This window comes from Callorhinchus milii, unplaced genomic scaffold (genome assembly GCF_018977255.1).
Source record: "Callorhinchus milii isolate IMCB2004 unplaced genomic scaffold, IMCB_Cmil_1.0 Scaffold3, whole genome shotgun sequence".
NCBI classification, from domain to species: Eukaryota; Metazoa; Chordata; class Chondrichthyes; order Chimaeriformes; family Callorhinchidae; genus Callorhinchus; species Callorhinchus milii.
In genome coordinates this window covers 80,645,340-80,670,946 of record NW_024704744.1, presented here as the reverse complement: position 1 = coordinate 80,670,946, position 25,607 = coordinate 80,645,340, and the positions used below count along the sequence as shown (strand labels likewise).

Below are 25,607 nucleotides of genomic sequence, written 5' to 3'. Positions count from 1 at the left end.
TATTATGATTGTGATTTGTTTTAATACTTTATGTGCTTCATTTTATAAATGAATATAAGCTACAATGAGGAGAAATCCTCATAGGACTCAAAGAAACAGCGCAGGGTGATCTTAAAAACTTCACTTTCAGTTCTCCAAAAAGGATTTCAACTCAATAATTTAATAATTTCATATTTGATCTACAATAATAATGATCCTTACATTTGATATAGTGCCTCATCACGTCGTTGAGACATCTTAAAGTGCTTCACACAATATATTGTAAAGTGGATTGACTGTGTATTTTATGTGAGAAACACGGCAGCCAATTGCACACAGCAATGTCTCAATGAATAACCTATAGAATATTCAGTCCAATACACAAAATAATTTGACTTACCTGAAAGTAATTGTATCAAGTCAGTAATTTCCCTTAAAAAGCCCAAATCACTGCAAAACAAAATCAATTATAAATTGGATGCAACTCAGTACCTAGTGGTACAAATACACCACTTGCTTCTTGTAGCCTCAACAAAAGGAGTTAATTATATTCTACAGCCAATAATTCCGATTGCACCAACAAAATCACATAAGTTCAATTAAGATGAAAATTCAACTACCCAAAACTAAAACAGATGAAAAATTAGTTTCTAACAGATTTATGCTACTGCTAGTTTTCCTATATGTGCAAGACTTGTAAACCTCACACCTTTTAGGCCCCTATGCAGAAATTCATTTATAAATTTTCTTCTATCTTCTATATATATATAACACGATATATATACACTAATAAAACAACTTGCACTTCAAGAAGGAGCTCAATATATAATAATAATAATCCTTGCATTTGATATAGCGCTTTTCACGTCGGGAGGACGTCCCAAAGCGCTTCACAGAATATACTGTAAAGTGAATTGACTGTATATTTGTGGGCGAACGCGGCAGCCAATTGCGCACAGCAGTGTCCCACAAACAGTCATGGATTGAAAATGACCAATTTATTATTGTTTTTTGTTTTGGAGGGATTATTATTAGGCGTGTGGAGTAAGGAAACTTGCCCAAGGTTTCGCCCTCTGCCTGGAATTGAACTCAGGTCTCTCACTTGCAAAGCGAGTCCTCTAACCACGGAGCTACAGGACTGCACGTCAATTGACCAATTGATGTAGAGATGTGATTTATACCTCATCAGAAAGGTCTTGCATCAGGGTGTGACATGGGCATATTTGTTTTCAGGTATCTCCTACTGTTTAGAGTTATTTAAGTTTCGCGTTTTTCGCTGAAGTTACACCTGGTGGCTGCGCCAACTGACCAGAGCATGTCACAGAGCACACATGTAGCAAAGAACACAGGCAAAGCTAAGCTGTGGCAACAACAACAAAATTAAATTTTTAATGCGCCTTTCACGTTGGGAGGACATCTCAGTGATTATAAATTATACATTATAAAGATTATATAAAGATTATAAAGATGTCTACGCAAAAATCAAAATTTCAAAGATAAGTAAAAATGCTGCACAAAAGAGAGAAGGCCCATTAAATAAAACTGAAGAACAAAGTCCTCCCTAAGGAGTCCTTCCATTTGAGTGTAGATAAAGATGAAATGTCTGTCTGTGTTCAATCTACATTCCATATTTGATCCTTTGGTTGCAAGTGTAGCTACAACGGATATAGCTAGTATATATATATATATAAAAATGTATTTATAACAATTGATATAAATGTGCATTGGTTTCAAACCTGTTCTAGAGGGTACAAGCCGAGTAAATCCATAATGAGACACGGCAAATGGGCATTTATAGTTGAGACAAATGATCGTCTCTGCTTAAAACATGATAATGTTTTATCATGTCCTACTAAACCCGCCGCCTCTCGTTCCCAGCGTGCGCTTCTTGGCTGCCGCCCCCGACCCGAGCTGGCCCTCCCACAAAATGACCCCTTCTCTGCAACTCTCCTGCTCTGTCCTGCTCTCTCTCCGCCCTCCCCGCCTCCTATCTCTGCTTGAACCCCCGCACACTGCCTCCCTCTGCTCCAGCCTGGGAATCCTCTGCCGGGCTCATGGTGGCAGTCGGTGCTGGCTGTCCAGTAGCAGCCACACCGACTGCCCCATTCTCTACTACCATCGCAAGCCACCCTGGACCCTGACACCGGGAGCTAACCTCCCCTCCCTTATTTGCATCCCCACCCACCCTCCCAACCATTCCATTACCCCCTCTCATCCCACGCATCCCCCTGCCAACTGTCCACTCTGCATTGGACTTCAAAATCTCCGCTCCATCTCCAACAAGATCCTGGCCATCAATGAACTCATCCTCGATGAGAACATTGACATCATGGCACTAACAGAAACCTGGATCACCCAGGTGACACCTTCCCCCTCACTGAGGCCACACCACCCGGCTACACTTACCACCATACCCCATGCCCTAACCGTCGTGGCGGTGGTGTGGCACTCATATCCAGGGCATCACTTGCCCTATCCCTCTACTCCACAGGCTCATTCCCCTTCTTCGAACATCTTACCCTCTGCCATCCCTCCCACCTCTCTCTGAAAATTCTCTTACTCTACCGCCCCCCAAAATCCTTTCCCATCTTCATCTCTGACATCTCCACTCTCTTTGCTTCCCTCTGCCTCTGCTCCGACCACCTCATCATCCTAGGCGACTTCAACCTTCACTTCACTCCCTCCTGCTCCATCACCTCAGACTTCTCCTCTCTCCTCTCTCAACCTCTCCCTCCACATCCACTCTGCTACCCACACCCACGGTCACCCGCTCGACCTGATGATCACCCGGGGCCTCAGCATCTCGGATGTCACCATCACTGACAAGGCCATCTCTGACCACCATTTAATTTCCCTCAATTCCCATATCCCTCTCCCTGCTGCCTCCAAACCTACCACCATCTTCTACCGCCTGTGGAAGAAGATCTCCCCGCAATCCCCCTCTGCTGCCCTGGAGTCCTCTGATCTCCTCCCCCTCTGGCCCACCTCTCGCAACAATCCACTCACTGCACTCACTCTTCTCCACAGCACCCTCTCCACCACACTCAACGTCCTTGCCCCCCTCACCTCCCGAACTGCCTCCTATTGCTGATCCTCACCCTGGTTCACCAACCACCTCCGCTTGCTTAAGGGCCAGGTGCAGGCTGCCGAATGCACTTGGCTCAAATCCCGCCTAACGGGGCACTGCCATATCTGGCTGGACCTCATCAAAACCTACCACTCCGCTCTCGCCTCGGCCAAATCATCCTTCTGCTCCAGGTTAATCCTGGAGGCGAAAGGCAATTCCAGGCTCCTGTTCTCCACCACTAACCGGCTCCTCCGCCCTCCCCGCCACGCCTTGCAGATACTTTCCTCCAACTCTCGCAGCGAGAAAATGCTGGACTTCCTCGAGTCCAAAATCGAGGGAATCCGCACACTGCCCTCCCAACTTCCAACCCCTCCCTACCCTCACCCCACACAATTATTCATCTGACAATTACCCATCCCTCCTTCCACACGTTTGAATCTGTCACCCCCTCCTCTGTCAACACAGTAACCTCCATGAAGTCCACCACCTGCTCCCTTGACCCCATCTCCACCCCCACCCCTCTCCTTAAATCCCAACTCTACCTCCTTGCCCCACTACTCGCCGACATCGTTAACCTCTCCCTGTTATCTGGCACCGTTCCTTCCCCCCTCAAAACAGCTACTATCACCCCCACCTTGAAAAAACCTTCCCTCGACCCATCACAGCTATCGAGCTACCGGCTCATCTCAAACCTCCCTTTCCTATCCAAGGTCCTTGAGAGAGCCGTTGCCTCCCAGCTTCGCTTTTTCCTCTCCTCTCACTCCCTCTATGAACCCCTCCAATCGGGTTTCTGTGCTGCCCACAGCACAGAAACTGCTCTGGTCAAGGTCACAAACGACATCCTGACCATGTGTGACCAGGGCTACCTCTGCCTTCTCATCCTCCTCGACCTCTCCATCGCCTTTGACACAGTGGACCACTCAATCCTCCTCCACCGCCTCTCCTCCCACCTCAACCTTCAAGGTTCTGTCCTTGACTGGTTCAGGTCCTATCTTTCACACCGCCTCCACTTCGTCATGGCAAACGGTTTCTCTTCCAGCCCCCGCACTGTCTCGTGCGGTGTCCCTCAGAGCTCTGTCCTCAGTCCCCTCCTCTTCACCCTCTACATGCTCCCCCTTGGTGACATCACCCGCAGACATGGGGTAAATTTCCACATGTATGCAAATGACATCCAACTCTACCTCTCTGCCTCCACCCTGAACTCCAGGATTACTGAGGTCCTGACCAACTGCCTGTCTGACATCAAGTCCTGGACGAGGGCCAACTTTCTCCAACTCAACATCAGCAAGATTGAGGCCTTCCTGATTGGCTCGCGCCAGCGCCTCCACACCTCAGGCACTGGCAGCATCAGCCTCCATGGCTGCACACTCAACCTCACTAAGCCAGTCAGGAACCTGGGTATCTTGTTTGACCCTGAACTGTTCTTTCTCCCCCACATCTGCGCCATGACCGGCACTGCCTACCACCATCTTCGCAACACTGCCAGACTCCGCCACTGCCTCACCACTCAGGCTGCCGAAACCCTCACCCACGATTGCAGAGAACATCCATGGCCTTGCCTCCTCCTACCTCTCTGACCTGCTGACTCCCTACCAACCTGCCCGCTCCCTCCGTTCATCGGGCTCCGGCCTGCTCCATGTCTCCCACCCGACCCGCACTATCATCGGTGTCCGGGCTTTCAGCCTCTCTGCCCCCCGCACTCTGGAACTCCATCCTTCGCCTCTCTTCCTCCCTCGCATCCTTCAAGGCCGGACTCAAGACCCTTCTCTTCGACCGTGCCTTTGGTCTGCCTTACCTCACCCCTACACCACCCCTCCCCCATGCTCGGGCCCCGACAGCTGACTGTTCAGCGCTTTGGGACGTCCTCCCAACGTGAAACACGCTCTATAATTGTAATTTTGTTATTGTTGTTGTAATGATCCCTTATATCTTATTGGAATATAAAATGGATTCCCTGCTTGTTTCCAATTAGGTGTGAATGGGAAATCAAAATAGGCATGATGCTAAGTACAGAACCTTTGCCCTCCCTAAAAGGTTCTAGTCCAACCAAAGGATTTTAAAGAGCTTCTAACTGGTTTATGCCAGTCTCGCTGACATCTTGAATGTCTGTTAATCTGTCATCCATCAAAGATTGGAATCCATACCTAACCTCCACTAACCAAAAATCCAAGAAGAATGTCAAACAGCCCGCATATCAGCAAAGCTAAGATGCATTGTACTTTTCAGCACCAAAGCTTTTGATTCCTGCAGTGAGAGCGGACTGTAAACCAGCCCTCCTTGCTTACCCTAGTTACGTTAACCTGGATTACTGAGTGAAATCTTACTATCATCTCAATTACTCCAATTTGAATATCATTGCATTGCATTGCAACACCTATGTTGTTTGAAAACCTTTACATAGTAGACTAACTATTGATTGGAAATCATTACATAGTAGAAATTCTTGCTAAGGCAGAATCCAAACGCTATGTTAAGACTGTTAAAGGAGGAAAGGATTTGATAGGTTAAATAAGATATATTTTCTGCCGTGGAGATCCGAATGGCATTTCCACCCTGAGCCATTCTGGTAATGTGTTGCAGAGAATATCCAATTTTTTCATCAGTGACTCTGACATTAACCTACCTGTCTGATTAATATGACCAATTTGGGACTTTCCTACTACCTAGACTTTCCTGATTTAGTCTGTGGAGTCCTGTACTGTTTGTGGGACACTGCTGTGCGCAATTGGCTACTGCGTTTCGCCCAGAAATATACAGTCAATTCACTTTGCAGTATATTTTGTGAAGCGCTTTGAAACATCTAGAAGACGTGAAAAAGCGATATATCAAATGCAAGGATTATTATTATTATTACCTCAATCAAGAGGATAAACTATGTGGATGGAAGGATCTACCAAAAGCCCTCCACTATGCAGAACATTAAGTCCTTAGAGTTGAATTGGCCTTGCGTGCCATTGATCTTCCCTGGCCTTTCCTTTTCTTCCCTTGAACATTAACTATGACATTGTTCAAGATGGAAAAGTCGTTGAACATTTGTTTGCATTCAATCTTATGGTTCTTAAAGCTTACAGAAACATTTAACAGATTTCTTCCCACCACCACCCTCCCAACCCTACCCATGGGAATAAGGACTAGAAGATCTGTGTGAACTTGCTACAAAGCTCAATCTTTATCGTACTCTGTAGCAAACACACCAGGTGTATCCTCCACCAGCAGCGCCACATCTTCTGGCATCATTTGACGGTACTTGTGGTGGAGATCTTATCTGTACTGTACTGGATGTTTAGTAACTAATGCATCCTTGGGATAAATCCATAGTAGTTTGTGGATTTGGATTGCAAAACCCATATATATGAGAGAGAATGAATGTGTCTCACTGATGAGACATTCATAATAATTTATTTTAATTATATCAATATATGTAAAGTAACTTATATTCAATCTATCAATTAAATAACTATAAAAAGTCATAAAGGAGCATACCTGAATCAATTGCAGGCTAGCCTTTTCCAAGCAGAGTAAAGAATTTTTCTCCTCAAAAGATGTCAGATTTTTAAAGTTCTGTGGTCTTCTGATAGTTGCACAAAACCACTATCTTATATATTTTTATATCTTTGGTAGTCCAGGTTGGTCTTTATTCTGAAGTTCATGTTCATCCAACTCAATTATTTCATCTCATACTTTTCAGGCCCTAGGGTTCGAAGAATTGATGTATGTGCCAAAAAGTTACACTTCTATGCTACTAGTGAATTGTCATTGAAATTATTGCTTACAAAAGATGTGAATGAGTTAATACTGTCAGTGATCAACATCATCTTGAACCCTTATGTATCATTCTCAGTATTGACAACAGCCTCCATTATATTTGTTAAAATACTTATGACAGCATGACTTAAATTTATATGTCATGGCCCTTAATATATTGTTCCAACTAAGATCTCCTCTTGCCAGTTTAGATTTCCAACATCCAATATTCATGAAATTGTACAAACCAGCAGTCACCAAGTTCTCTTAATTCAGAAACAGTGTGCAATTTACTAAATAGATCTTATTTTCAATATTATAGTATTTTGTAAATAGACAGCAAATGAATCTAGATCCTCGTATATTAAAACTTTAAAGTTGGAAACCACTAGTATTATACATCTAACTTAAAGCTTCCCCACTCCCCTCCCCTCTTCTGGTTTAATGAGAAGTAATACAACCTGCCGCTATTTTGTACCATGGATGTAATGACCCTGTAATTAGCCAATAAAATATGCATGGTGGGTTGTATAGTTTTGAGTGAAAGGCAATACTAAAAGGTTTTACCATTGTTTCACCTAAACTCAATATATGAAGTTAAACTTTAATTTCAAAAGCACTGTGCAGAAAAACAACTTGCATTTACATAGAAGCCTTAAAGTGGGGTAGCAGCCCGCAGCGCTTAAAAAGCCAACTTTTAGAAAAATCTAAGGGTATTTATTGTGTAATATTTAATACATTGATCATCTGTTTCACTATGTTTTAGTTATTTTCTTCATTTTACCAATTGTTCACAGCATATTTATTTATTCACATATTTTATTCATCTACAAAATATGCAGTCACTACATTTTACAGTACGTTCTGTGAAGCGCTTTGAAACGTCTCAAAGACGTGATAAGGCATTATATTAAATGCAAGTATGATTATGAAGCCATAGACTATTGCCTAAAAGCAACATGAATACTTAACCTACTATTCTGTAACTAGCTGTTGGAAGATGATTCACCCACAACTGCTTGCCTTATAGAGCAGACTCACAGTAAAATATGCAGGTCAACTTCCACATGTATGCGGATGACATCCAATTCTACCTCTCTGCCTCCACCCTTGACTCCAGGACCAATGCTGTGCTGACAGAAGTCTGTCAGATATAAAGTCCTGGATGAGAGCTACCTTTCTTCAGCTGAACATCAACAAGACCGAGGCCCTCCTGATTGGCCTCCTCACCTCAGACGCTGACATCACCATCCATGGATGCACGCTCCACCTTGCTAAGTCAGTCCAGAACCTTGTGGTCTTGTTTGACCGTCAACTATCCTTTCTACCCCACATCTGTGCCATGACCCTCTCTGCCTTCCCCCTACTCCGCAATGTCGCCCGACTCTGCCACTGTCTCACACCGCAGGCCGCCGAAACCCCTTATATATGTTTTCATTATATTGAGGCTTGACCATATAATAAAAACGCATTGCTTGTCGGCCTTCCCAACTCCGTCCTCCACAGGCTGCAGATCATCCAGAAGTCCGCAGCGCGTATCCTCTCCCGCATTAGGCTCCATGACTCTATCACCCCCATCCATGCCCAACTCCACTGGCTTCCCATCACACAGAGGATACAGTTCAAGGTCCTGGTCCTCACCTTCAAAGGCCTCCACAGTCTTGCTCCCCACTACCTCTCCGACCTGCTAACCCCCTACCATCCTGTTCGCTCTCTCCGCTCAGCGGGCTCCGGCCTGCTTCACATACCCCACCTCACTCACCCCACTATTGGCAGGCGGGCCTTCCGCCACTCTGCCCCCACCCTCTGGAACTCCATCCCACAATCCCTCCGTCTCGCCCCCTCCCTTGCCTCCTTCAAGATCCATCTCAAGACCCTCCTCTTTGACCGTGCTTTCAATCTCCCTGCTTCCCCCCCTCTGCCTCCACCCTCCCCCACACCGACCCCCAGCTCAGGTCCGTAACTCTGTCTGTCCAGCGCCTTGGGACGTCCTCCCGACATGAAAGGCGCGATACAAATGTAATTTTGTTGTTGTTGTTGTTATAGGTTATTTGTTTGATTGTAATGGACAAAGTAGGCAAATAATGCTCAGCTGCCACATTATACTTCTAGATCATAATGAACCTATGATCATGCAAGGCCAGCCTCAACATGCATTTTCAGTAAGCAGAAGAACTCACATAATAAATGCTGGATAAATAAAATGCTAGAATAAAAGTATAGTTTGTTTGGTAAATAGTGTATGTCACTTTTTTATTTTAATTTTAGCATATATTTTGTCATCCATACTTTATAATCCCAGTATGTATCATCAAGATTTTTAATGATGGTGCAAATAAATAAAATGAAGTCAAATGAAATATAGTACAACCATTTTACTTTGAGGGATGGGGAGCCAATGGTGCCGGGCGAGGGTGGGGGTGATGGGGCCATGGAGCCTGGTGCAGGAGAGGACATGAGATGATCTGCAGCTCGCGGGGGAAAGAGATGGGGAGGCCAACAAGGAGGGAGTTTCCATAGTCGAGGCTTGAGTTGACGAATGTGTGTATGAGGGTTTCGCCAGCCTGAGAGGTGAGGCAGTGACAAGAGTCAGGTAATGTTGTGGAGGTGGGGGAAGGTAGAGCAGGTCATGGTATGGATATAATAATAATCCTTGCATTTGATATAGACTTATCACATCATTGAGACGTCTCAAAGCGCTTCAATGGGGGAGAAAACACAATTGAGGGTCGAACAAGACGCTCAGGTTCCTGACTGGCTTGGTGAGGTGGAGTATGCATCTGTTGATGCTGATGCTGCCAGTGTCTGAGGTGCGGAGGCGCTGGCACGAGCCAATCTGGAGGTCCTCGGGCTTGCTGACATTCAGCTGTAGAAAGTTGGCTCTCATGCAGGACTTAATGTCTGACAAACAGTCTGTCAGGATATCAGTTGTTCTGGAATCAAGGGTGGAGGAAGAGAGATAGAGTTGGGTGTCATCTGCGTACATGTGGAAGTTGACCTCACATCTGGAGATGATGTCACCAAGGGGAGCATGCAGAGTTTGAAGAGGAGGGGACCGAGGACAGAGCCCTGAGGAACACCGCACAAGACTGGGGCTGGAAGAGAAACCGTTGGCAGAGACAAATTGGAGACGGTGTGAGAGATAAGACCTCAACCATTCAAGGACAGAACGTTGAAGGTTGAGGTGAGAGTAGAGGCGGTGGAGGAAGATGGAGTGGTCCATGGTATCAAAGACAGCAGAGAGGGCGAATAGGTGAAGATTTATGTGGAGTATAATCAACCGCATGGACTGGTTGGGGTAAGTGGCATGTTTCCGTGCTGTACATTCTTTGCAAACAAATGCAAGCATTAATAATAATATTCCTATCAAGAACAAGATCTGTTAATGAGTTATTTAACAAGTTGCTTCCCCTTCCCCACGGCCCGGCATTGTGCTCTGCCAATGTCAAGTGCTCTGGGACACTACCCTGCATGAGGGGCATTATATAAATGAAAGTTGTTGTTATTCTTAGTAAAGTAAATGCAAAAACTGCTGATTTTGAATCAAATAAACATGTGTTTGGCAAATCCTCTCTCCTCCTCCAATGTTTCACCCATAAAATACAATCCACTTTACAACATGTCCTGTAAACCACTTTGAGGTGTCTTGATGATGTGATAAGATGCTATATTAAATGCAATCATTATTATTATCAATACATTAGCAGGCTTTCACTTGTACCCACAAAGGCCGCCAGTTTTCTACATTGTAACACAGTCAGACTATCCCCCTGTATGTGTGTGTATGTGTGGGGTGGGGGGGGGGGGGGCGTGGTGCGGGGAGAAATGAGGGGAGATGAGAAAGGTCTCTTTGGAGCTGAACTTCCCAACGGAATCTTGGAATATTGAGCCCTCTGCGGCGGTCTCTGTAGCCCTGTTTCTGTGCCAGGAGTACGCGGTACTCCAGCACAGCCGGGCTGGTTCATCGGCAGGACCTGGAAGAGCAGACCAATTACTGTCGGCAGGGAGTCATCCCACTCGGCTCCCGTTACCCCTGCAAGCCAAAGCACGAGGGTAGGGTAGCCCCAGCCAGACAAACAGCAGGAAAGCTGGCCAAACAGCGATATCTAATGGCGAGCTCTGCGGCTTTAGCCGGTTAGGCTCCAGCAGGACTCTAAAGCCCCACTCCAGAGTCCCCAAGCCTCAGCTCTTTCCAACCTGGATCTCGTACTTTCCGGGAGACAGCGGCGCATTCCAGTCCAACAACCCATCTCTGGAATTCCCACGGGCGGGTGGGTGATGCCGGGGGGCTATCAGTTGGGTTTGGGTAACTCCTCAAGCAGGGGGACAGGGTTTGGCACGGTGTCAAGGCACTTGCTTGGCTGACCCAGAAACAACAGCTGCTGCGTTTAATTGCAAATCAAAAAAAAAAGCAGTTCCACACTCACTCTTTTCTTTTCTTCTCTTTCTCTCCCGCCCACCATCATGATTGCAGACGATAATAATAACAATGATAATAAAAAAAATACAACACTCGGTACCTGTCACCGACAGCAGCAGTAAGGCGGCGAAATTGCTTCTCGACCCTCTTTCCCCCACTCCCCCCTCCACCACCACCACCATCCCCCGTCTCCTGGCAACCGCCAGACCCGCCCACACGTGTCACCGCGATCACTTCCGTTCCTTTCCCCTTCACCACATCATCACCGTGAACATTGGGGGAGGAGGGGTGGGGGAAAAAGTCCCGTTCCGGCTGCTCACTCTCTGTTAGTCCTGCGCCGTCGCTTTTTGACTTTTTTTTGAAAAAAATATACAGCAAGGGCGCGAAGGTCATTTCGTTCGGGAAACTAAATGGAACGGGCGTCCGGAAAGCTGACCGTCTTTCTTTTTTTAAAAAAATAATAAATAGTCCGCTGCGTTGAAGGAAGCGTCACTACTTCAAAGGGCGCAGATTTGAAACCGCACTTGCTGCTGTGGTTGGAAGGATTCCCTGGCGGGGAATAGGCGAGCTGTCACCGCCTCCGCCCTCGGCGCGGTGCATGCCGGGGCTTGTATTTTGCCAGTGACGTCGCTGGCCATGACGCCGGCCCGTTGGTCCTCGGGGGCCGGAACTACAGCTCCCAGAGTGCTGCGCGGCCGCGCCCGAGCCTTATCCCCGCTCGAGCCCGCGGACTCGCGCTGCATTCGTGCTGACCGTTCGGTGGCTGCGGTGGAAGGTGACCTCTGCGCCAGAAGACGACAAGAAGAACATGGTCTGTATTGTAACCGTCCCCGACCGTTGCGCTGTTAATTTAACGCCCTTCTTCCTTCTCTTTCCCCCCACCCCCCCATCTCGCAGGGAATGAAGCGAATTCCCAGCCTTCCGACGGTGCAGTTGGTTCGCTCCTCGGGCTCTTGCGGGTGCCTCCCCCGCCATTGGTCCTCGAAGCCCCCCACCCTGCCAACCCCCCACGGGCTGACGAAACGCTTCGCTCGGTTTCGAGTTAGTTACACGGATAACTCCACACAAAAAAAATGAATAGCAGCAAATTAAAAACCTTTCCCCTCTTCCCCCCACTCCCTCCCCAACAAAAACAGTATCGCGACTCCGCTATGTGCGCTGTCGAGAGATGTCGGCGCGTTCAGCCGAGTCTCGGAAAATCTCTTTGGCAACGGGTTATCTTCCCCGAAGCGCTTCGCAACGATCCCAAACCCGGTTGGGTTTTTTTTTTTGCTGCCGTTGCAGAGGGCCTTTCCCCCCCCACACCCCCCCAACCCCACAAATTATAATCTTGTGCGTGTGTGTGTGTGTGCGTTTTCTCGAAAAAAAAGACGCTCCGTGCGTGGGTGGGAAGGTTGGATTATGCAACGAGGAGCAAAATCAAGTTGTTTGAATAGGGAATAGTCGCAAGTTTATGAAAACCCCATAAGTTATTGCTTTATAGTGGGCTGAATAATAATAATATCTACTATGTATAGTGTGTGTGTGTGTGTGTATATATATATATATGTGTGTGTAGTGTGTACCAGGTTAAAAGATTCACAGAGAAATAAGCTGCTCACTTCATTTAATGAAGGGCAAAGAGGTGCAAGTTGACCCCCGTCTTGTAGAAGCTAAATGGGAAGAGTGTTTTTTTTCTCTCCCCTTTAAATTGCTTCTCTGACGTATTCGCACTCAAGTGCTGAGCATCGGGTTCGTGGGTCACCGGTTTTTTCGAAATGCCAACGGTCCGCTTCCGTCTCTCGAGGGGTCCACCTTCAACGACCCCTTTGGCGACGGTTTGCGCACATCCCTCTCCCAACTGCTTTCTGTGGTGCAAGGTCAGCAGAGACGTTGGCTCACCCTCCCTCACCTGTTATCTTAACGAGAGGTGATTTGTAAGCAATAGGGGTTTGAAATGAGTGCAAATAAGTTGCAAGGTCATTTCTTGGGGCCACATGTGGAAGGCGAGGCCACACCCTGTTTTCGAAGTGACATTGATGTAGGACCATATTTGTAGGGCAGTGTGCACGTATTTAAGCGACTCTTGCAAAGGTAACCTTGTTTTTTAATTAGGACCAACCGATAGGAGGCCACAGTCGAGGAGTTAAAAGGCTGAAAAGCAGAGATGATGTTAAGCATCATCAAGCAGTTTTTTTTTTTTTTTGGGGGGGGGGGGGGGGTCTGAAATCAAAATTAAAATCACTTTTAGCGAAGTAATCCTTGGGCTGGTTTGAGTAATGCTCGTTTAATCCTGTTGTGCCTTGTGTTAGTCCTGCAGCATGTTAGTACACAGCAGCAGGATGTATCTCTCGTGTTTTGCCTTGTGCGTTCACCATGTGAAGTGTTGAGAAGGAGGAATTTGAGAGACGGTCTCAAGCCTGCAAGGTTCACGTACACTTTTTGCTGTCCGGTTTGATTGCGCACAGAAAGATATTTTCTGTAACTTCGCCCCGACCCCTCTCCGTTAGGAATGCTGGCAGGTCGTGGGGAATTGAGGGATAATAGTGAACATATTGTTCAGGATATCTCATTCAGGATATATCTTTGCCCTCTTTTTATAAGTGTATTCGTATTATATGTGAAAGTAACTGTTGCAATTGGTGTACCAGCATTAACCATTACAGTACTGTTTTTCAATTTGATATCAACATAAGATCCTGGGTTTTCTGTAGCGCTTTTTGTAGTTGATTTCTTCACGAACTCAGGAGACTAGAATTAGCCTGGAAAGTCATGTTGGAAAACAGCAGGAGTCACGGACACTCTCTTGCAGGGCTTCCCGCAGAGGTCACTGGCTCTCTCCGCAGGGCTTCCCGCAGGGGTCGCTGGCTTTCTCCGCAGGGCTTCCCGCAGGGGTCGCTGGCTCTCTCCGCAGGGCTTCCCGCAGGGGTCGCTGGCTCTCTCCGCAGGGCTTCCCGCAGGGGTCGCTGGCTCTCTCCGCAGGGCTTCCCGCAGGGGTCGCTGGCTCTCTCCGCAGGGCTTCCCGCAGGGGTCGCTGGCTCTCTCCGCAGGGCTTCCCGCAGGGGTCGCTGGCTCTCTCCGCAGGACTTCCCGCAGGGGTCGCTGGCTCTCTCCGCAGAGCTTCCCGCAGGGGTCGCTGGCTCTCTCCGCAGGGCTTCCCGCAGGGGTCGCTGGCTCTCTCCGCAGGGCTTCCCGCAGGGGTCACTGGCTCTCTCCGCAGGGCTTCCCGCAAGGGTCGCTGGCTCTCTCCGCAGGACTTCCCGCAGGGGTCGCTGGCTCTCTCCGCAGAGCTTCCCGCAGGGGTCGCTGGCTCTCTCCGCAGGGCTTCCCGCAGGGGTCGCTGGCTCTCTCCGCAGAGCTTCCCGCAGGGGTCGCTGGCTCTCTCCGCAGAGCTTCCCGCAGGGGTCGCTGGCTCTCTCCGCAGGGCTTCCCGCAGGGGTCGCTGGCTCTCTCCGCAGAGCTTCCCGCAGGGGTCGCTGGCTCTCTCCGCAGGGCTTCCCGCAGGGGTCGCTGGCTCTCTCCGCAGGACTTCCCGCAGGGGTCGCTGGCTCTCTCCGCAGAGCTTCCCGCAGGGGTCGCTGGCTCTCTCCGCAGGGCTTCCCGCAGGGGTCGCTGGCTCTCTCCGCAGAGCTTCCCGCAGGGGTCGCTGGCTCTCTCCGCAGGGCTTCCCGCAGGGGTCGCTGGCTCTCTCCGCAGGGCTTCCCGCAGGGGTCGCTGGCTCTCGCCCCAGGGCTTCCCGCAGGCGTCGCTGGCTCTCGCCGCAGGGCTTTAACAATAAGGAAGAATCTATTTGCCATGCTGTGATCTAGGACAACTGGCTATTTTTGCTTTCCCCACCTGTATTTATGCAAGAATTTTCTCTTAAAATGTTTTGCCCTCACTGCTGAAATCTCATTGGTCACATGACCTAAAACATAAAATCTCTGTATTGCTACGAAGTCTTTAGAGTTTTGCTATCTGTTCTTACTGCATGGATCTCTTCCCTGTGTTTTTATTGAACATTGAGTTGTGTATATCATTTATATTGTGACACATTATCACATCTATATTGTTTCTGAAGTCTCCAGGTGGGAGTGGGGGCTGAGAACGACAACGGAAAGGTGGTTGAGCATAGTGATTTTGTGCGCTTAAATCCACTCGCTTTTGGGCCTGTTTGAAGTTGCAGAAATTGTAAATGTGGGATTTATCCAGTTTGCATGTTTGAACATGTGCAGTTGTAAATGATGGTTAATTCAGGGATGCTAACCTGAACATGTGCTATATAAATACAAAAAAATGCAATTTCTTTCAGAGATTAGCAGGAAAGACTAGTTGTACACTGAATAATTAATTTATCTTTTATTCCGTCCATTCCCCCTCTCCCCCCAATTTATTTAAGTGGTTGATATATTGTACCCTTATTGGTATACAGTAATTCGGAAAACAACCGCAGAAGTGGTTTCAAGTAGAAAACTGTCTTGAGCAGTGCAGCACTTCATTGAAATCATCACACCGATTTTCTGTTCCTACAGAATCTGCTTCGTAATACAGAATGGATTAAAATAACATTGCTTTCTACTGACTAGTGATGTACATTTCATGCAGGAAAAAAATCTTTTGCATAACCTGTTTCAAAGTATTACCACAAGTGATCTGCTGCACCAATCATCCAGTCCTGTAACTCAGTGGTTAGAGCTCTCGCTTTGCAAGTGAGAGACCTGAGTTCAATTCCAGGCAGGAATTGCCTGGAATAATAATCCCTCCAAAACCAAAAACAATAATAAATTGGTCATTTTCAATCTACGACTGTTTGTGGGACATTGCTGTGCGCAATTGGCTGCCATGTTCGCCCACAAATATGTATAGTCAATTCACTTTACAGTGTGTTCTGTGAAGCGCTTTGGGACGTCCTCCCGACGTGAAAAGCGCTATATCAAATGCAAGGATTATTATTATTATTACTTCCTGTGACTACACTTTGAGGGCCGCTAACAAAATATGATTTTGGTTAACTTTTATGTCTTTGCCTTATGGACATATGGAAATAACTTTTCACTGGAACAGAGAGGGTTGAGGGGAGGCTTGATATATTCTTTAAAATTATGAAAGGTTTTGATGGAGATAATTTTTCCACTGACTGGTGTTATCCATCATCACTTATTGATTAGTCTTATCGATTGCTTTCTGAATCTTCAAACTAGATTTAATGGAATTAGATTCCTCGATCTATGCCTACGTACGCCTCCTAGTACCTCATTTGAAATACAATTACCATCCACTATTTTTCCAGTTGAAGTGTATTTGCACTTTGCATAGTTAAATTCCATCTTGGTTTGGATACTCATAAGCATAGTGATAGGTTTTTACATGTTTCAGACACCCGACTTAAACCCCTCCCAAAAAAAATTCCATCCTCTGTAGTTGCTCCAAATTGCTTAATAGATTTATGTCCGCAAGCGTTTTTTTGCTGTTCTCACAACTTACAACACCTCAAGCTTCATATCATCAGCAAACCAAGTAATATTCTTCTCTATTCCTATATCCAATCATTTGTGCATTAATTATTGGGAAATTTCTGTTCGAATAGATTAATTTTATGGTTAGTCACAAATAAGTCACAAGTCCAAATCTGCCTTTGACTGCTATACATTTTCTCAGTTTTAACTAAAAACAATGTTAAAAGGAATAAAGGACAATTTTTTAGTAAGTATCAAGTGCTGTATTTTCATATACAGTATTTAAAAATGAATTTTTGAAATGTCCAATAAAGTTTTATATTTTCCAATAATAAAACGTGCTTAGCTTCTCAAGTCGTATTGAGGAAGTCTGAACCTGAGACATACACACCACAAAGCTCCCAGATTTTATTCCTAGCTTGTGCTGGGTTATCTGCTCTCAAATAGCATGGTGGTAGATATGTAAAGCGCCTCAGCTACTCGAGATAGGAAGATAAGTCAGTGGTCCCTATACCAATGGATATCCAGTGACTCCTACTGGAAAGTGTGCATGTAATGAACTGTGATACGCAGCGTAATGAACTGTGTGCCTGCTTCTAATGTACATCAATCCTTTTGCATCTTCCAGGCTGAGCCGATTAGAGTTCTAGTGACTGGAGCTGCTGGTCAGATTGCATACTCCCTTCTCTACAGTATCGCAAAGGGTGATATTTTTGGAAATGACCAGGTAATATTCATTGCTTTTCCTGCTTTGAGGAACTAGCTCATCTTGCAAATGTCGTCCTACTGCTTTTTTCCCCTGAACTTGTTCTGGCTGTTGTAATGGATTACAGTTACAACTGCCAAAGAGAGACACCTACATCATTCTAAGGAAGTAGTAAATACATTTCATAACAGAACAATACTTGGCAGAGGAAAAAGAAGAATGAGAAGGATATCATTGTGTTAAAGATTTAACCCCAAACCAGTATTTCTTTTTAAAAGTTGGTTTGGAATACAGGCTCCGCTCAACATAAGTCATAACAACATAAGAATTAGGAGCAGGAGTAGGCCATTTGGTCCCTCGAGACTGCCCCGCTGTTCGCTGGTCAAAGATTGACCTGCTGCCTGCATTGTTTGAGTAGATTCTTTGTGACATGTATACCTACCGCGGAGAGTTAGTCGTGGCTTTCTCACAGTACAATTTTTTAAAAATCCTCACAGAAGAAAATAATCATTTTAAAAGTGGTCATAAAATGAGGCGTTTTGGATTGTATACAAATTTCTGAAATTTGGAAATCATGGAAATATTTTTGAATTGTGACATTTCCATGCTAAAAGCATTCTTTACAATGGTTCTTTTTAAAACAATCTTGTAGAAATGTGGGTAGACATGTCATGATTATGGCCTGGAAATAAATATATTTTAAACCTGTTTGCGAGCTATGAGAGTCAGATAACAAAGGCACAGCAGTGACTTAGCTAGTTCTACTTCTACTACTGAGTGCTTGAATCAGTAGAATTTTAAATGGACTGAGTATCTTGTCCAAATTTAATAGAAACATCTTAACTTGAAGCCTTGGCAGTAGAGTACAATTAGCTTTTAAACCAGTGGCGCTACCTCTAAATAAAATCAGTCATCGAAATAACAGTTTAGTTTTAATGGGGGAAATATATAAATTCATAACATCTTGTGTAACACTGAACTGCTATTTTTATTCCTACAGCCACTTATTCTTTTGCTGCTTGACATTACACCAATGTTATCAGTTCTGGATGGGTTATTGATGGAACTTCAGGACTGTGCTCTTCCATTGTTAAAGGGTAAGCAGATTGGACGTAGGGTTTTATCAACTTAATGCATTGAATTGGAAACTGTTGAGTGTAAATTTTAGAAATGTTTGTGTATGACCTTGCATTCAGGTACAAGAACATGCCTTATTTCTGAAAGGTTGAAAATGTAAGATTTTGTAAAAGGAAAGGACTGGAAACAAAGTTTAAATATTTGGCCACATTTCAATGGAGTAGGCTGTAATTTTATTTGCAACTCTCGTACATGCTAATGGAAAATCTGATGTGTGCATATATGTACTGCACTGTAAGGTGATTAGAAAGCTTCCTGCAAAGGTCAAATCTGACTTGATCTGCTCACCTGACCAGTATTTCACAAGTTGGTATAAAAAGATGTATTTTGATTGGCATTTACTTATGTCTAACAGCTAATTCAATGATCTGACTTGAGATGACGGTACATGTATGCAATTTTTCAACTTGGAACAGACATGCCCAAGATTAGGAAGCGGTTACCCATTTAAGGCAGATCCGTTCTGCTCATCAATACAATTATATATGTGGATTATAACTATCAGAATCCAAGCTTTTAAATATTCTTTTTTACCAGGATGATAACAATAAAACCACAGAAAGTGATCACGTAGGAAGCAAAATTCAAAAATAACTACTTGGAAAATAGCTAATACAGTAGTTAATTAGCTCTGCTACCAGATAATTGGATTCTCAGTCCAGAGGTTAGTGAGATAGGTTCCAGCATAGTTTATTAAAATTGAAATTTGCATAATAGTAGTTTCTTCCACCAGTCATACAAATATATAATTTATATAATATTATAAATATATATAAATATAATGTATATATTTTATCTAATATATGTATATAAGCACTCGCTTTGCAAGTGAGAGACCTGAGTTCAATTCCCAGCGGGATGAAACCTTGGGCAAGTTTCCTTACTCCACATGCCTGATAATAATCCCTCAAGAAAAATAAAACTAACAAATCGGTCACTTCAATCCACGACTGTTTGTGGGACACTGCTGTGCCCAATTGGCTGCTGCATTTCGCCCACAAATATACAGTCACTTCACTTTACAGTATATTCTGTGAAGCGCTTTGACACTCCCCCCTTTCCCACTGAAATTGATTGAGTAGTTCTATAAGAACGTCCAGACTCCTACCCAAGTAGCTGATTTTATCACATATGAGTGAATATAAGCAACCAGCTAAGCACATAAGCAAAAAGAATATGAAGGTACACAATGTTGAGGCAGTCCTTTGCAATACAGGAGTTAGAGCTCTGACTGATTTCCTTCTCTTCTCCCCGCCACCTCTTAGGGGGGGGAAAAAAGTCTAGGAATACAATCCATTTGGAACCTTGTCCAGCCACATCTGAGACTGGGCAGTTCAGATAAATGCAGAAGGTGATTTCAGAATTTGTACCCTTCAGTGCTATACCTTTACCCTAATGCACATATTCACTGAAGCTTTGGGGAAATGTTTTTAAAATTCTTTGTGATAATTAATCCTAGAAATAAAATCAGCCATTTTAACTTGATGTCTGCCCTCTTTAGAGGTGATTCCAACCGACAAAGAGGAGGTAGCTTTCAAAGACATCGATGTAGCAATTTTGATTGGCTCCATGCCAAGAAGGGAGGGCATGGAAAGAAAGGACTTGCTGAAAGCCAATGTGCGCATCTTCAAATCACAGGGCCTTGCTTTGGATAAATATGCCAAGAAGGAAGTCAAGGTGACAAAACATTGTAATTTGTTCAGCAGTTTCATAATGTATATACACTGTAGTATTATGAAGAAAGTTTTTCAGTAAAAGGCAGCTAGAAACTGACATGGTTTTGTCAAAACAAAAACTACATATTGTAAAGAAATAGATGGAAATGTAATTTAATATAAAGTTAGTTTTTTAATGGAATTCAACCTCAGAATTCTCATGTACTCGGTTATTAATTAAAATTTAATTTTAAGATTTACTTTAACTGGGTAATTTAATGCCAGCTATTAATTGTATCTTGATGCAGCTGAGATGTAAGCAAACATTCCATTAGGAAGAGTTGACAGGCGTTTGGTTATTTATAACCATAATGTATTAATTAAAAAGAGTTGATGTGATTACAGTGTGCTGTCAAATTTTCTGTTCCTTTTCTGGTGTAATACCCATAAGCTGTTATTTCTTCTAGGTGATTGTTGTAGGCAACCCGGTGAACACTAATTGTTTAATCGCAATGAAGACTGCAACCTCCATTCCGAAAGAGAACTTCTCCTGCATGACCCTCCTGGATCATAACCGTGCAAAAGCTATGGTAGGACAAGGTTTTTGCATTTGTTCAAACTCCAGGGACACCTTCAGCCACCTTGCCACTGCTTTGAAATGTTCAGACCATTAGAAAAGGACTGTACTGAATAAGTGCAGGTTATGTGTGGAATATATTTGATGTCCAAGCAAGCGTGCTTGAATATAAATTGTACTGTAACTTACCAAAGTAAGTAATCTTCTATTCCAGCTTTTTCTTTGCGATAACTCCAAACAGTCCTAATTTGAGCGTCAACCTCTTCTCACCTGCGGCTCTGACCTCAGTCTCCCCAGCCTATCCCTCAGACTTACCAAACCTGTGTGTAACCAAGGTTCGAACCCCAGCTGTCCTTCCTACTCCACATCCAGTCCCAGGTCAGGGCCACTTTCCTTCAACTTTGTCACATTGCAGTCTCTGTCACATTAACCACTACGACTGTATTTCATGTTCAATGCAGCCAAACCCCTTTATTTAAAAAAGAACTACACTTTTGTCACCTCCTGCCTCGATTATTCCACAAAATCCAATTAATTAAAAAACTGCAGCCTGTGTATTCACCTGCACTAAATTCTGTATCCCCATCGCACCCTATCACAGAACGGAGCAACTTCAAGATCCTCACACTCGTCTCCTAAACCCTTCATGCCCTGGAAACTCCCTACCTCTCCGATCTGCTAACTGCCCACTCCACTATCCGCTGCCTCTGTTCGACTAGCTCTGGCTTCCTGCATGTCCTTTGTACCTTCTGCTTCACCATTGGCGGCTATACATTCAACCACTATGCCCCCTAAACTATGGAACATTTTCCCTCAATCCCTCTGCCTTGCCTCCTTCCCCTTTTCAGGTTAGGCCTGAGGTCCTTGCTCTTTGACCGTGCATACAGTCACCTCCCACCTACCCCAAGCTTGACATCGGGCTCCAGCATTTTTAAGCGCTCTGAGATGCTACCCTGCATGAAGGGTGCTGTTTAATTGCAAGTTGTTTTTTGGTTGCTAAACATTCAAAATTACATTTTCTTTCAGATTGGAAGCAGATTGGAAATACCAACCAGTTCTGTAAAGAATGTGATCATATGGGGGAACCACTCTACCTCCCAATATCCTGATGTCAGTCATGCCTCCGTCACACTGAATGGAGGCAAAGTAATGGGAGTCTATGATGCTATTCAGAATGATAACTGGCTGAAAGGTGAATTTATCACAGTGAGTAACATTTCATCAAATTATTTATTTTGAAAGTAATTGTGATTGAAAGTTAGTCAATTGACGTTAATCCTCTTGTTAATTATTAATCTCTCAAGTGAGATGTTAAACACAGGCCTGTTTATTTTAATATTGACAACTGTTTTGAAACGTTCAACAGTGAAAGATGCTTTTGATAGGTGCAAGTTTTGTGCATTTGATATCCAAGCAAAGGTATTTATATAAATAGTACTCTGGTGTCTTCGACAGCTTGACTATGCCAACTCCCTGCAAACTTAATAACTTTGTGTGCACAACAAAATTAACAGTGTGATTTGTGTGCATTCCTAAAAAAAAGTGTCAGTGAATTAATTTTTTTAATTGAAATTCATGGGGGGAAATCACTTATTCACTTTCACCAAAAATAGGTGTTTGTTTTTTTAAAAAGACTCCAATGCTCCTTTGTCATCCTGTTTTCCCAAATTTGCATTTCTTCCAAAGATTTTTCTATTTTTTGATTGTTGAAAACCACTTTCTGAATGGATACTTAAAATATTACTTTAGCATTTTAAGTAAATAATCCTTGCATTTAATATAACACCTTTCACATCTCCAAGTGCTTCACAGAATAAACTAAAATGCATTGATTATATTTTGTGGGCGAACGCGGCAGCCAATTGCCACAGCAATGTCCCACACACAGTCCATAGCAACATCCCATAAATAACAATGAAGTGAATGACCAGTTTTAATGTAGGGAATGTTGGCCAAGCCATCAGGAGAAACTCACCATCTCTCTTCGAATAGTATGAATCTTTAACATTCACCTGAATAGGCAGACAGAACCTTGGTTTTAAGGCATTCGAAGGGCAGCACCTCCGACAATATAACACACCCCAAGCACTGCACTGAAGCTGGTCCAGACAATATGGACAAGTCCCGACTTGAAGCTCGAACCCACAACCTTCTGACTCTTGTGTATTTGTGTATCGGGTTGCCTATTTTCACTGTGTTCAACTATGCCATGTATTTCTCAAACACGCATAACCTGCTTAAAGCTTAAAAGCATAGCAGACACCCATAAAACCACAGAAAGCTTTAGATATTTATGAATTTACTCCAATTTCAAAGCACAAAGTTAAGTAGCAATTTGAAGAAGCTGGTTGAAGTATTCAATTCTGGCTGTTACCATTTCTTCTTTTCACTAAATACATCTGCGAGTAAGCATTTTATTGGGTTGTTTATAGTTGTATCTGAAAATTCATGTAAAAGCACTTTATTTGCCTTAACTGTTTAATAGATCAATGTTTTTAAATAACAAATCCATTTCCTTTTTTCCCTTCTTTGTTAATAGATGGTGCAGGGTCGTGGTGCTGCTGTCATCAAGGCTAGGAAGCTCTCCAGTGCTATGTCAGCTGCCAAGGCTATTGGTGATCATTTAAGAACCATCTGGTTTGGCACTCCTAAGGTTCGTTAATTTTATGTTTGAACTAGATTTGCTTTGAAACTCCTCGCTCCCTCTGGCACTCTCCGCTGTTGTAACTTAAGACGCGGTCTAATATATATGCGATTCATGTAAGATTTCTATTTGCTTTGTCCTTGATTTCCTCGCCCCGCTTCAGTTCTCACTCGCCTGGTCACCTCATCTCACTATCTAGGCAAAACATTTATGGAGCATGGTGCAATTTTTGGCAAGATTTAAATGACAAAAAGCTTTCGGTAGATAAGCAGCATGCTTCTTGGGTCTTGTTAGTATTTTTAGTAGATGTACTGCTTAATGAGCATGTGTTAAAGCATTCTTAATGTGGCATTTGTCCATGGGTAAGTACCATTTCTTCTTTCAAGTATACAGTCCTGTATAAAGTAATGTGGATTTACATTGTTAAAATATCAAACAGTCAATAAGATGCTTAATGATGTTTAGGGAACAGATATTTATAATCAGATTAAGAGTATTTACCAGAGCAGTATTTGAAAACAAATAGAGGTTGATTGAGCTAATTGTATTTTAATTAGTTTTATTTTAGCTGAAACACCTTCTTCTGTTATGGAGAAGCAGCATGCATCAATTATCATCGCTGTAGCAGGTGTATAAGTTATTTATTTCATCAGATGGAAAATGCAATGATGTTCTTTTTGGTTCAGGGTGAATGGGTGTCTATGGGAGTCAATTCCGATGGAAACACTTATGGTATTGCTGAGGGTCTGATATTTTCATTCCCAGTTAAATTCCAGGTAAAAACTTATTTATCTTTAAAAATTATTTTGATGAACTCTAGTGTCTTCAATCTGTGTAGACTTCAGCTTCACAATTAACACAACGCTTAATTTGCATTGCAACATGCCTTTGTTCCAGAACAAGACTTGGAAGATTGTTAACTGTCTGGAGATCAATGATTTCTCTCGTGAGAAGCTGAATTTGACTATGAAAGAATTGATTGAAGAGAAGAATTCTGCTACTGAATTGCTGTTGAGTGATAAATGAACAGTTTGATTGTTGCCATTAAAGCACTTAGTAGTAGTGGGCACATTCAGTAATAGTGTGCACCCTCAGTGTTGTGAATAAAACCAGCTGAACGGTTTATCAAACAAAAAAATTCAGGCGTCTTGTGTTACGCTGTAATGCTTCATAATATTCAATGTGCTCCTGTTGTCCTGTGTTGAAATGGGGAAACAAAATAAAACTACCAGTAACATATCTGTTGTGTTCAGTTTTGTGTTGTGGTCCTACAGATGTGTTTTACCCATTGAGATCTGTGTTTGGGTTCTTGTGTGGAAGTAGTAACAGTTACATTTGATACAGTGTTTCATCGCATCAAAGCGCTTCAGTGAAGTGTGACTATTTGTATACAAACGCAGGAGACAATCTCTACAGAGCAGTGTCCTACAGCAACCATGACAATTTTACCTGGAAGATTGTTGGCCAGGACACTAGGAGAAACTCCCTTCTCTTTTTGAGTAGTGCCATGGGATCTTTAACAACCAGCTCAAGAGGCAGATGGGATCTTGGTGTAACGTCTCATCCGAAGGACGGTACCTCCAACCATGCATTTGAGCTTAGACTGAGTTCAAGTCCCAAAGTGGGGCTTGAGCCACAACCTTCTGAGTGAGGCAAGAGTGTGGGCCAGGCTAACACTACAAAGTCCTGGTGTGGGGCATGAATCCACAATTAAACTTGAATAGACTAGTGCAATTTCTAATAACTATAGTGGCACAATTTCAATGACTAGACAGCTACCTACTAAAGCAGCTTGACTCACAAATTGAGTGAAGAATTTGCAACAACTACTTGCATTTCTATAACGCCTTCATATCAGGTAGCATCTCGGATTGCCTTATTCAGAGTGTACCTAACAAAAATTAGACCAATTATTAATCTTTGCTAGAAGACTAGCATATATCACAGCCAGAAATAATTATAGATGGCTTAAATTTAAATTGTTTCACAGGTAGGAAAGTGGGGCACATTCCTGTGCTATGACTAGAATATTGTAGAAATTAAATTTTAAAAAGTTTTCCTAGCTTCATATGTGTTGCAGATACACTTGGGCAAACCTCAAGAGGGAAATAACCAGGTACTCTTCAACTGAGACATTAAGTGCAATAAAACCTGCTTTGTTGATGTGCGTAGTTACACAGATTTTTAATACATATATATAATGGAGATTTCCAAGAAAATTGCATCAGCAACAATATTTGGCATTTTGAACAGCTTAGTCTGAT

General features: G+C 43.8%; 2 protein-coding genes across 5 annotated transcripts in view; one reads left to right on the top strand and one right to left on the bottom strand.

Moving 5' to 3' along the window:
* Positions 1-11,402, bottom strand: part of LOC103177943 (WD repeat containing planar cell polarity effector) — a 98,299-nt gene extending 86,897 nt beyond the window's left edge. For 2 of the 4 annotated variants that reach the window (XM_007892344.2, XM_007892347.2), the window contains exons 1-3: positions 11,311-11,402; positions 6,530-6,737; positions 380-429 (exon numbers count right to left, since the gene is read on the bottom strand). The gene's annotated coding sequence lies outside the window, so the exon portion shown is untranslated. The remainder of the gene's footprint in view (positions 1-379; positions 430-6,529; positions 6,738-11,310) is intronic. The other 2 variants (XM_007892345.2, XM_007892346.2) reach the window with 2 other exon arrangements.
* Positions 11,403-11,946: 544 nt separating this feature from the next.
* mdh1ab (malate dehydrogenase 1Ab, NAD (soluble)) lies at positions 11,947-24,579 on the top strand. The gene is given in 9 exon segments (NM_001292895.1): positions 11,947-12,021; positions 17,253-17,351; positions 18,331-18,427; positions 19,969-20,144; positions 20,590-20,712; positions 21,726-21,905; positions 23,239-23,352; positions 24,030-24,119; positions 24,241-24,579. Coding segments are annotated over 9 exon segments (1,011 nt in total). The 5' UTR covers positions 11,947-12,018; the 3' UTR covers positions 24,370-24,579.
* Positions 24,580-25,607: the final 1,028 nt, after the last annotated feature.